General features: G+C 54.0%; 1 protein-coding gene across 1 annotated transcript in view; it reads left to right on the top strand.

Moving 5' to 3' along the window:
* The window catches only part of LOC140399416 (synaptonemal complex central element protein 1-like), a 251,149-nt gene that overhangs the window by 42,431 nt on the left and 196,175 nt on the right, over positions 1-12,543 (top strand). Inside the window, exon 6 of the mRNA XM_072488994.1 lies at positions 1,280-1,346. Coding sequence (XP_072345095.1) covers positions 1,280-1,346 — 67 coding nt within the window. The remainder of the gene's footprint in view (positions 1-1,279; positions 1,347-12,543) is intronic.

The following is a 12,543-nucleotide window of genomic DNA, read 5'->3' as shown; positions in this document are numbered from 1 at the left end:
GGTGGGGTTGAGATGTCGGTGGGGGTGAGGGTGGTGTGGGGGTGAGGGTGGGGTTGAGATGTCGGTGGGGGTGAGGGTGGTGTGGGGATGAGGGTGAGGGTGAGATGTCGGTGGGGGTGAGGGTGGTGTGAGGGTGGGGTTGAGATGTCGGTGGGGGTGAGGGTGGTGTGGGGGTGAGGGTGGGGTTGAGATGTCGGTGGGGGTGAGGGTGGTGTGGGGGTGAGGGTGAGGGTGAGATGTCGGTGGGGGTGAGGGTGGTGTGGGGGTGAGGGTGGTGTGGTGGTGTGGTTGATACATTTGGCACGGGGGACCGCAACTCAGAGGGGCCTCAATTCCTCACCCGAGGCCGATCTCCACCCTGGCGACTGCCCTTTCCTCGGGCCCACCATCCACGTCCAGAGAGCTGCTCTGCTGCGATGAGAGGCCACAGGTCTGCCGTCCCCCTCCTGTTTTCTCCCGCTCACGGCGGATATGAGCGGCTTTCTCATAGAGGAAGGGGGGGCACAACATAAAATACACAGTGTTAGACAGTCCGACGCATGCAGCCCAGGGGGTGAGTAGCTGGTGGCTTCAGTGGCCAGGACACCCGGCCATGGCGGCCGGTATGGGTGCTGGCATGTGGTGCAGTATGGGAGTTCTACCACTCCTGGTGGGGTGGTGGGGTTATGAATGTGTGGGACGGGGGTTGGTGCCAGGCGCACAGTGCTGCCTACTCACCCTGGCCGCCCAGAGGAGGTTGTGTAGATTTTTTACGTCACTGCAGGGTGTTGCTGGTGGCGCTGACTGCCCCTGCCACCTGCGCCCAGGCATGACGAATGGTGGCGAATGGCAGCCTCCTTCCCGGGCCAGGGTATAGGGTCCATGGCGGCCAAGAGGGTCTGAAGCCCGGCATCGTGGTGCTCCAGGTCTTGTTGGCTGGAATTCTGTATGGGGAGTGAAACGTGTATCTGCGGCTGCAGCTTGTCAGCCTCCTGGGTGTGAATCGCGAATCCTGCACCATTTCTCATTGGAATCGATTGTGTTCCATGTGGTGCCAGCTCCTTAACGGTCATTGAATCGGTCCAGGTGCGGCGCCAGTTTTGCAGTCAACACTCCGGAGAATCTCACCGCTTATATATATATATGTCTATAAACACACTCCAGGAAAATGAAGAATATACTCATGAGAAAAATGCAGGCAACACAAAAGCTCATCATTCTCACCCTGAAACGGATTGCTCCGCTGCTGCTTGTCTTCACTCCCCAGTCAGGGTAACCTTTGTCTATTCTGTTCCATCAGACTCCAGCCAGACTTCAACTGGAGGTGCGCAGCATTGAAAATAGCAAGCAGCAGCTTCTGACTGAAGGTAAACGCACTCCCAATCCCAATTAGGACTAAATAAAGGTCACGATTTATTAACATATCCCTTCCCCGCACCCACTCTCTCTCAACTCCCCCAGATTTCCTGATGAATGAAATGAAAATGAATGAATGAAATGAAAATCGCTTATTGTCACAAGTAGACTTCAAATGAAGTTACTGTGAAAAGCCCCTAGTCGCCACATTCCGGCACCTGTTCGGGGAGGCTGGTACGGGAATTGAACCGTGCTGCTGGCTGCTTTCAAAGCCAGCTCTTTAGCCCAGTGCTAAACAGCCCTCAGCCCTACTTCTCGTTACCTTTGTTTTTTTAAATATTAATTTAGAGTACCCAATTCTATTTTTTTTTCCATTTAAGGGGCAATTTAGCGTGGCCAATCCACGTACCCTGCACATCTTTTGGGTTATGGGGATGAAACCCACGCAGACACGGGGAGAATGTGCAAACTCCACACGGACAGTGACCCAGAGCCGGGATCGAACCCGCGACCTCGGCGCCGTAGTCCCAGTGCTAACCACTACGTCACACGCGTGCCCTTCCAACCCTTACGTGGCTGATACCCACGTAGACACGGGGAGAATGACGATCAGGCCTATTTCCTGAGGCAGGCACCCACCTGTGTGCTTCCAAAGGCCCAGGCTTTGCTGCTCTTTACCTGCCTCGGCCTCCTCCTGTATCACCCTCTGTGTCAACAGTGTGGCAAATGGAGAGTTCAGCGGCCGGCACTGTTGAAAGAACAGCATGAATATTTGAGTGACAGAGTAGGCTCGAGGGGCTAAATAGCCTCCTCCTAGTCTCCCTGCTGTTCATGGCAGCTTTTTAAAAAAATATGTTTATTAAGGCATTGATAAGTAAACATCAAACAAAACCACAACCAGGATGAAAAAGATAACCAACAGATAACAAACAGAACACAGCAGAACTCAATAAATGCCAACCACCGCAACCCACCCTCCCTACCATCCCCCCCACCCTCTCTGCCTCCACTTTTTCCACTTATCCCCCCCACCTTCCCCCTGCTGACTTAACTGTCCTGGAAGAAGTCAATGAATGGTCTCCATCTCCGGGCAAACCCTTCCATCGACCCCCTAAAGGCAAATTAAATTTTCTCCAATCTAAGGAAATCTTCTAGGTCGCTCACCCATACCCCCGGTTTCGGAGGATCCGAGTCCCTCCACCCAAACAGGATCTGTCTCCGGGCTAGCAGAGAGGCAAAGGCCAGAGCGTCGGCCTCTCTCATCCCCTGGACTCCTGGGTCTTCCGACACTCCGAACACTGGCAATTCTGGAGTCGGGACCGCCTTCACCCCCAGCACCTCCAACATCACGCCAGCGAACCCCCACCAAAATCTCTGCAACTTCGGGCAAGCCCAAAACTTGTGAACATGATTCGCGGGCCCTCCTGCACACTGCCCACACCTATACCCCACCCCTCAAAGAACTTTCTCATTCTGGCCACTGTCAGATATGCCCTATGGACTACCTTAAATTGAATGACACTCAGCCTGACGCATGAGGAGGACCCATTCACCTCCTCAAGGTTTCCTTCCATAACCCAGCCTCCAACTCTCCTCCTCACACTTTCGCTTAACTACTCCTATCGGGGCACCCTCCCAATCCATCAATTCCTTATATATCTCTGACACCTTGCCCTCTCCAACCCCTACTTTTTAAAAATAAATTTCGAGTACCCAATTATTTTTTTTTCCCAATTAAGGAGCAATTTAGCGTGGCCAATCCACCTACCCTGCACATCTTTGGGTTGTGGAGGTGAAACCCACGCAGACATGGGGGGAATGTGCAAACTCCACACGGACAGTGACCCAGAACTGGGATCGAACCTGGGACCTCGGTGCTGTAGTCCCAGTGCTAACCACTCTGTCACATACTGCCCTTCCAACCCCTACTTTTGACAGCATCTTGTCCTGCAACCTCGGGTACTTTCTCACGTAGTTCCGCACCTGTAAACAATTTCTGAACCCAACTTATATTCCTCTACCAGTTCTCCCAAACTCGAGAAGCTGCCCTCCATGAACAAATCTTCAAACCTCTCAATCCCCACCCGCCGCCAACCCTGAAAACCCCCATCCGGTTCCCCCAGAGCGAACCTGTGATTCACACAGATCGGGGCCCAAACTGAGGCTGCCTCGAACCTCAAACGCTGTTGCCACTGTCCCCACACCCTGAGGGCCACCGAGCTTGTGGTGTACCTGGCCGGCAACAGCACTTCCAGAATAGTACCCTTACAAGAGGCTGCCTCCACCCGTTCCCAAACCGACCCCTCTTCCACTACCCACTTCCTTACCATGGCTATATTCACCGCCCAATAATAATTCATTAAATTTGGCAAGGCCAACCCACCCCCTCCTTGCCCTCGCTCCTCCAGCGCCTTCTTTACCCGAGGGGCATTTCCCAGCCACACAAAATCCCAATATCTACGAGTTAACCTCCTTGAAAAAGGCCTTGGGGATAAAAATCGAAGGTTCTGGAATGCAAACAAAAACCGAAGGAGCACAGTCATCGTTACAGACTTCACCCGCCCCACCAATGACAATGGAAGCACAGCCCACCTTTTAAATTCGCCCCTCAATTGCTCCACCAAACAAACCAGATTCAACTTGTGTCGTTGCTCATACCCAGATACCTAAAGCTCACCCCCACCACCATAAACGGCAACTTGCCCAATCTCCTGAGTTTGCACTGAGTGCTGAATTTGGGTGCATTTGAGTGCTATAGTGAGAGTTTGGTGACTGAGGGATATTAAGGGTTCATTTTTATCTAAAGTCTGGTCTTTTATTTAGTTAATTAACTTAAAAGTTGCTGTTTGGTTTAGACCTTTTATATTGTCTTACTACTAATGTGTTTTGTCTTTTTTATTATTTTTGTTTTTTTGTGAATTGATGACCTGTACGTTTATCTACACGTACAGGAGTTAAGCCAGAATCCGCCACTGACACTGGCGTGATGCTGGGTGTGACAACCAAGCAAAAGAACATAAAGTAACTGATGGATAAAACAAAAGAGGGGAGTGCCCCAAAACAACGTGTGGAGCACAGCCCAAAGAGAACGAGAAAGGAAACAAAAACTTATCAAAAACACGTCAAATTAAAGTGTGAGAATCGGGGTGGGTAAGGCAATCCAACCCCTGCGGTGCCCACCGAGCATGGAAGGCCTCAAGTGTGCCCGTGGACACCGCATGCTCCCGCTCCAGGGACACCTGGCCGCGAACGAGGCCGCGGAAGATGGGCAGACAGTCGGGCTGGACTGCCCCCTCGGTCACCCGCTGCCTGGACCTATAAATGGCAAGTTTGGCCAGGCCCAAGAGCAGGTTCACGAGGAGATCCTCCGCCTTCCCCTCCCCCCTCCGCACCGGATGTCCGTAGATCAGGAGCGTGGGGCTGAAGTGCAAAGAAAACCTCAACAACAACGTTGTCAAGAAACCAAAAAGGGAGAGCAGTCTAGGACAGACAATATAAACATGCTCTACGGTCTCCACCAGGCCGCAAAAGTGGCAGGTCTCTGGCAAAGCCGTGAAGTGGTTCAAACGATGGTTGCATGGCACTGCCATGCGCAGCACCCTCCACCCCAGGTCCCCTAATCTTATGGGGAGGACACCTCCATAGAGGGACCTCCAGTGGGGACCTCCGCCGCCGGACGGCAACGGGGCACGCCAAGGCGTGTCCGGGCGGCAGGCGAGGACAAGGAGGTGGAAGGTATGCAACAGCAGGCCGTACAGGAAACCCCTCCGCGCAGTGTGAAAAGGCACGAAAGGTATTTCCGCAAGGCAGCTGGGGCTGTGGGGCACCAGCACCCGGGAGGAGGTTCCAGGGTTTGGGACCAATGTGGAATTCTGTCCGAGCAGGGGTCCGCTCAGACGGCATGCCACCGCACAACCGTGCCGTCTCAAGTCCAAGTGTGCCCACGGACTTGGACCGCATTGGCTGCGCACCGGACAGACACCGCTCCGCACCTGGCAAGCTCGTAGGGTGCTATCCAGCCCGCCCCTCCGCCACCCAGCACATCCCCGATCCTGGTCACCCCGGCATCCACAGCCCTCCGCTCCGCCAGCCACCTGAATGGATATTGGCGGAGGTGTGGATTCCTGAGCAGCGGCTCCCTTACGACAGCCGCCACTCCTGACGGGGGAGAGCTGCGGCGCGTGGCGACCGTGTTCCAGACTTTGAGAAGGTCCTGGTACAAGACGGGCAGCGCCAACAATGAGTTCCGAAGACTATTCCGGTCAACGAACAGGAGCTGCATGTCTTGTTCAGGCCGTACACCTGGTGGAAGAAATACGTCGCCAGCGCACACCGTCGTGGAGGAGGCTCAACGTACAGGTATCGCTGCAGAATCTGAAGGCGGAAAGTCACGACCTGGGTGCGAAGGCACACCAGCGCCTAACCGCCCTCCACAATTGGGAGACTCAAGACCTCCGCAGCGACTCAGTGCAATCCTTTGTCCCAGAAGAACCGAAGCAGGGTTCTCTGGATGCGTGTGACAATGTCAGGGGGAGGAGTCAAAGTGACCAGCCGATACATGAGAACATAAGAACTAGGAGCAGGAGTAGGCCATCTGACCCCTCAAGCCTGCTCCGCCATTCAATGAGATCATGGCTGCTCTTTTGTGGACTCAGCTCCACTTTCCGGCCTGAACACCATAACCCTTAATCCCTTTATTCTTCAAAAAACTATCTATCTTTATCTTAAAAACATTTAATGAAGGAGCCTCAACTGCTTCACTGGGCAAGGAATTCCATAGATTCACAACCCTTTGGGTGAAGAAGTTCCTCCTAAACTCAGTCCTAAATCTACTTCCCCTTATTTTGAGGCTATGCCCCCTAGTTCTGCTTTCACCCACCAGTGGAAACAACCTGCCCGCATCTATCCTATCTATTCCCTTCATAATCTTATATGTTTCTATAAGATCCCCCCTCATCCTTCTAAATTCCAACGAGTACAGTCCCAGTCTACTCAACCTCGCCTCGTAATCCAACCCCTTCAGCTCTGGGATTAACCTAGTGAATCTCCTCTGCACACCCTCCAGTGCCAGTACGTCCTTTCTCAGGTAAGGAGACCAAAACTGAACACAATACTCCAGGTGTGGCCTCACTAACACCTTATACAATTGCAGTATAACCTCCCTAGTCTGAAACTCCACCCCTCTAGCAATGAAGGACAAAATTCCATTTGCCTTCTTAATCACCTGTTGTACCTGTAAACCAACTTTTTGCGACTCATGCACTAGCACACCCAGGTCATTCCGCACAGCAGCATGTAGATCGTGCTATCGGACTCTGTTCTGATCGATTACCACAGCATAGAGGCGATCAGCTGGTTTATGACGAGAACTTGACCCCTGTGGGACAGCACTCGGAGCAGTCCTGTCCAGCATCCCAGGCGAGTGGTGACCTTGGTCTACAGCTCCTGCCAGTTCGCCGGCCAGGCTTCCTCTGCCGGGCAAAGGTGGACTCCCAAGTAGAGGATGTTGGTCCGACTCCAGCTAAAGGGCCTGAGCTCCTCCAGGAGGGGGTCCATCTATTATGGACCGACCAGGAGTCCGGTTGATCCTAGCAGAGGACGCGGTGAGGTACACAGCCCGGCACTCTCGCATCCTCCGCAGGTTACCGGGGTCTGTGAACATGAGGAGCAGGTCATCAGCGTAAGCCGAGAGGACCACTGCCATGTCCGGCTCGCGCAGTCACCAGTTTTAAGTAGGCGGAGATCCCCCTTCTTGGGCAGCAGGGCAATGACAGCCCTGCGCCACGAAAGGGGCATCTCCCCGGTCGCAATACATTCCCCCAGGACCCCCGCAGAGTCGCTCCCCAGGACGTACCAGATCGCCCTGAATAACTTCACGGTCAGCCTGTCCAGCCCTGGGGTTTTGCCCTGTGACATGCTGAACAGGGCGCCGGTCTGCTCTTGGAGGTTGATGATTTGATCGAGTCTCCCGGCGCCCTCCGGACGGACCTGCGGCAGGTCCTCCCACAGAGCTCTGCAAGCATCCTCACTGGACGGATCCTGAGAGAAGAGGTTGGAATAAAAGTCCCTAATCAGGGCCCTGACCCCCTCCAGATCCGAGACGAGGGACCCGTCGTCGGTCAGCAGCGTAGAAATCTGCCAACGGGCCCCGCGTCCTCTTTCCAGCAAGTAGAAGAAGGGAGAGCCGCGGTCCATGTCCGTCAGGAGACGGATCCGAGACCGCACGGACGCGCCGCGGGACCCGGCAAGTTGCAGGTCCCGCAGCGCGCCCTTCTTCTCTGTACACCCGCCCCAGGGCCGGGTCCTCATCGGGCTGAGCAAGACATGACTCCAGATCAAAGAGTTCCTCAGCCAATTGGGCAATCGTAGAGTTCTGCCCCGCCGTAGACCCCTTTGTGTACATCTGACAGCAGGCGCAGACGTGAGTCTTGCCCACGTCCCACCATAGCCTCAAGGAGGGGAAGCCACCCCACTTCCTTCTCCAACTGGCCCAGAACGGGGAAACGAGTCCAGGAATCGCTCGTCCAGCAGCAGCAGGTTGTTAAAGTGCCAGTTCGCAGACCGTGTCTGAGCGCGGGAGGGGGCGAGCCCCGCCCACACCAGGTGGTGAACCATGGCTGCTGGGTAGACGCGGAGGAGGAGAGGGGGCAGTGCCAGTCACGGCCGCCGTGGAGGTGGTATTGGCGGCCGTCAGGGTGGGGCAGTTGTGGCGGAGATGGCCCAGCCCTCTGCAGGCATGGCACCGCATGCCATCCGTTGACCAGAGCACCCTGTGGTCCTCCCCTTGGTGGGAGACCACAAAACCTCCCTCCGTGACCTCCTCCCGGGTCAGGCGGATGAAAATATGACGCCGGAAGGAGTATACATGACGGAGGGAGGGGTCCCGAAGGCCGAGCGTCAGTAGCGCCACCCCGGACCTGACCTTCCCCAGTAGGTTGAGATGGGGGAGGAGGAGCTCGGTGGGGAGGTAGGGCAGGACGTTGGAAAGGACGACACGCTCAGCAGTGACCTCCAGCGGGTCCACCGCCACGTGTGTCCCGCCTACCGTGAGCCCCCTGTCCATGGCCCGGTGGCCCGCCTGCTCGGCCCGCAGGAAATACACGGCCTTGCCGTACATCCGGGAGGCGGCTACGATGGCGAAGGGGCCGACAACCCCGGCCATCGCACGGGTGCACGCCTCGATGGTCATGGTGGGGTGGGCATAGTACTTTACCCCCAGTTGCCGCGGAAGGGCGTGGGGGCCGCGGAGGCAGCGGAAGATCGAGAGGCTGCCGCCCCCGCATAAGTGCTTGCCCGCCCTGCCCCTGGCGGAGTGGATGCCCCAGAGGTGCTGGCCATGCCCACCCCTGGTACGACCCGGCCGTGCGTAAAACAATGAAAGGATAAGGGAGGTAGGGACGTGACACCCTAAGCACAGGTGCCACAAGGGAAGGCGCTGCAGAACAGTGGGGCAGCATTCTTCAGCCCTGGAGGGGCCTAAAGCAATGTCTTTTGCCGCAGCCCCGGGTGGTCCCACTCCCACCTCAGGCAGAGGGTTGGGAGGACAGAAGGCTGGCAGCAGGGTCTTCACCCCAGGATGGGGGGCACAGCACCAGGCCCCAGGTGGTCCCACTCCCACCTCAGGCAGAGGGGTGAGAGGACAGAGGCAGGCAGCAGGGTCTTCACCCCGGGAGGGGTCCTGTAGCAATAGGCCTCAGGTGGTCCCATTCCCACCTCAGGCAGAGGGGTGGGCAGCAGATCAGGCAGCAGGGCCTTCACCCCAGGTGGGGGCCTACAGCACCAGGCCCCAGGTAGTCCCATTCCCACCACAGGCACAGTGCTGGGAGGATAGAAGGTAGGGCAGGTAAAGGTTGCGGATTGGGAAAGAGGACTTTGGAGCATTCACCTACAAGCTGTTGTTTAGCAGAAGGTATGTTTTCAATCAGCTTTAAACAAAGGTTCTACTTGCAACTGGAGCTTGTTAATTAGTTAATTGGATTAGGCCAGTTTTCAGAGGCTAGAGTCTCAGTGTAAAGGTGAGCCAGCTTCTAGTGCTGACTTTGTTTGCACTGAGTGCTGAATTTGGGTGCGTTTGAGTGAGTGTTTGGTGACTGAGGGGGTTAGGTGAGGAGGGAGTAAGGTGCTCCTTTCATTTCATTCCCTACATTTCCTCAAGGAGCGTGAAGGGAGCCAGGAGTTTACAGAGATTGCAGCTGACTGGGAGCAGAGTCGGAGGGCGGAGTTCCAGTTGGTCCACAGGGCAGCTATATTCTGTAAGGTAAGAGGGGATGGAGGCTAGGGCAGTTGTATGCTCCTCCTGTAGGATGTGGGTGGTAAGGGATACCACCGGTGTCCCCGCTGACTATACCTGCGGGAAGTGCACCCAACCCCAGCTCCTCAGAGACCGTGTTAGGGAACTGGAGCTGGATGAACTTTGGATCATCCGGGAGGCAGAGGGGGTGATAGAGAAGAGTTACAGGGAGGTAGCCACACCCAAGGTACAGGAAAAGAGTAGCTAGGTTACAGTCAGGGGAAGGAAAACAAACGGGCAGACAGTGCAGGGATCCCTCGTGGCCGTTGCCCTTCAAAAAATATATACCGTTTTGGATGCTGTTAGGGGGATGACCTACCAGGGGAAGGCCCTAGCGGCCAGGTCTCTGGCATTGAATCTGGCTCTGTGGCTCAGAAGGGAAGGGGGGAGAATAGAAAAGCAATAGTGATAGGAGACTGAATGGTTAGTGGAATGGATAGGAGATTCTGTGGTCGCAGGCGAGACTCCCAGAAGGTATGTTGCCTCCCGGGTGCCAGGGCCAGGGATGTCTCGGATCGAGTCGACAGGATTCTTAAGAGGGAGGGGGAGCAACCAGAAGTTGTGGTGCACATAGGCACCAACGACATAGCTACGAAAAGGGATGAGGATCTAAAAAATGATTTTAGGGAGTTAGGTTGGAAGCTAAAGAGCAGGACAGGCAGAGTAATGATCTCAGGATTGCTACCGGTGCCACGTGCAAGTGAGGCAAGGAACAGAGAGCGAGTGCAGCTGAACACGTGGCTACAGGGCTGGTGCAGGAGGGAAGGCGTCAGATATGTGGATCATTGGGATACCTTCTGGGGAAGGTGGGACCTGTACATGAAGGACAGACTGCACCTAAACTGGAGGGGCACCAATATCCTGGGTGGGAGGTTTGCTAGAGCTCTTCGGGAGAGTTTAAACTAGTTTGGCAGGGGGATGGGAACCAGATCTATGGATCAGAGGATAGGTTAGCTGTTGAACAGGCAGAAATAGTCTGCAGCAAGTCTGTGAGGAAGGATACACAGTTGATAGGGCAAAGTTGCACTCAGTAGAATGGGTTAAAGTGTATCTGTTTCAATGCAAGGAGTGTCAGGAATAAGGGATGAACTTAGACATGGATCAGTACTTGGAACTACGATGTTGTGGCCATTACGGAGACATGGATTTCACAGGGGCAGGAATGGTCGTTAGATATTCCGGGGTTTAGATGTTTTCAGAAGAATAGGGAGGGAGGTAAAAGAGGAGGGGGAGTCGCACCGTTAATTAGGGAGTGCACCACAGCTGCAAAAAAGGAGGTAGTTGAAGAGGGTTTGTCTCCTGAGTCAGTATGGGTGGAAGTCAGAAACAAGAAAGGAGCAGTCACTTTATTGGGAGTTTTCTATAGACCCCACAATAGCAGCAGAGAGATAGAGGAACAGGTTGGGTGGCAGATCTTGGAAAAGTGCAGAAGTAACAGAGATGTTGTCATGGGTGACTTCAACTTCCCTAATATTGACTGGAACCTCCTTAGTGCAAATGGTTTGGATGGAGCAGATTTTGTCAGGTGTGTACAGGAAGGGTATGGTGATAGGCCGACTAGGGGGGGAGACCATATTGGACTTGGTGCTCGGCAATGAACCAGGCCAGGTGTCAGATGTCTCGGTGGGAGAGCATTTCGGTGACAGTGACCACAACTCCTTGACCTTTACCATAGTCATGGAGAGGGATAGGAACACACAGTATGGGAAGGTATTTAATTGGTGGAGGGGAAATTATACTGCCATTAGACAGGAGCTGAGGAGCAGAAAGTGGGAACAATTGTTCTTCGGGAAATGCACAACAGTAATGTGGGTGTTGTTTAAGGAGCACTTGCTGCGAGTGCTGGATAATTTTGTCCCACTGAGATGAGGAAGGAATGGAAAGGTGAAGGAGCCTTGGATGACAAGAGAAGTGGAGCTTCCAGTCAAGAGGAAGAAGGAAGCTTACATAAGGTTGAGGAAGCAAGGATCTGACTCGACTCCAGAGGGTTACAAGGTAGCCAGGAAGGAACTCGAAAATGGACTGAGGAGAGCTAGAAGGGGGCATCAAAAAGCCCTGGTGGGAAGGATTAGGGGAAAACCCAAGGCGTTCTACACTTATGTGAGAAATAAGAGGATGATCAGAGTGAGAGTAGGGCCGATCAGGGATAGTGGAGGGAACTTGTGCCGAGAGTCTGAGGAGATGGGGAGGCCCTAAATGAATATTTTGCTTCAGTATTCACCAGAGAGAGGGACCTTGTTGCCCATGAGAACAGTGAACCAGGTTAATAGACTCAAACAGGTTGATATTAAGAAGGAGGATGTACTGGAAATTTTGAAAAGCATCAGGATAGATAAGTCCCCTGGGCCTGACGGGATATACCTAAGGTTACTACGGGAAGTGAGGGAGGAGATTGCTACGCCTTTGGCAATGATCTTTGCGTCCTCACTCTCCACTGGAGTCATACTGGATGATTGGAGGGAGGCGAATGTTGTTCCCCTATTCAGGAAAGGGAATAGGGAAATCCCTGGGAATTACAGACCCATCAGTCTTACGTCTGTGGTGAGCAAAATATTGGAAAGGATTCTGAGAGATAGGATTTATGATTATTTAGAAAAACATAGTTTGATTAAAGATAGTCAGCATGGCTTTGTGAGGGGCAGGTCATGCCTCACAAGCCTCATTGAATTCTTTGAGGATGTGGCGAGACACATTGATGAAGGTCGGGCAGTGGATGTGGTGTATTGAGAAGGTTCCCCATGGTAGGCTCATTCAGAAAGTTAGGGGGCATGGGATACAGGGACATTTGGCTGTCTGGATACAGAATTGGCTGGCCGAAAGAAGACAGCGAGTGGTAGTGGATGGAAAGTATTCCGCCTGGAGTTCGGTGACCAGTGGTGTCTCGCAAGGATCTGTTCTGGGACCTCTGCTCTTTGTGT

Source organism: Scyliorhinus torazame, chromosome 22 (assembly GCF_047496885.1).
Source record: "Scyliorhinus torazame isolate Kashiwa2021f chromosome 22, sScyTor2.1, whole genome shotgun sequence".
In the NCBI taxonomy this organism is placed as follows: domain Eukaryota; kingdom Metazoa; phylum Chordata; class Chondrichthyes; order Carcharhiniformes; family Scyliorhinidae; genus Scyliorhinus; species Scyliorhinus torazame.
This window is presented reverse-complemented; position numbering and strand designations above follow the sequence as displayed.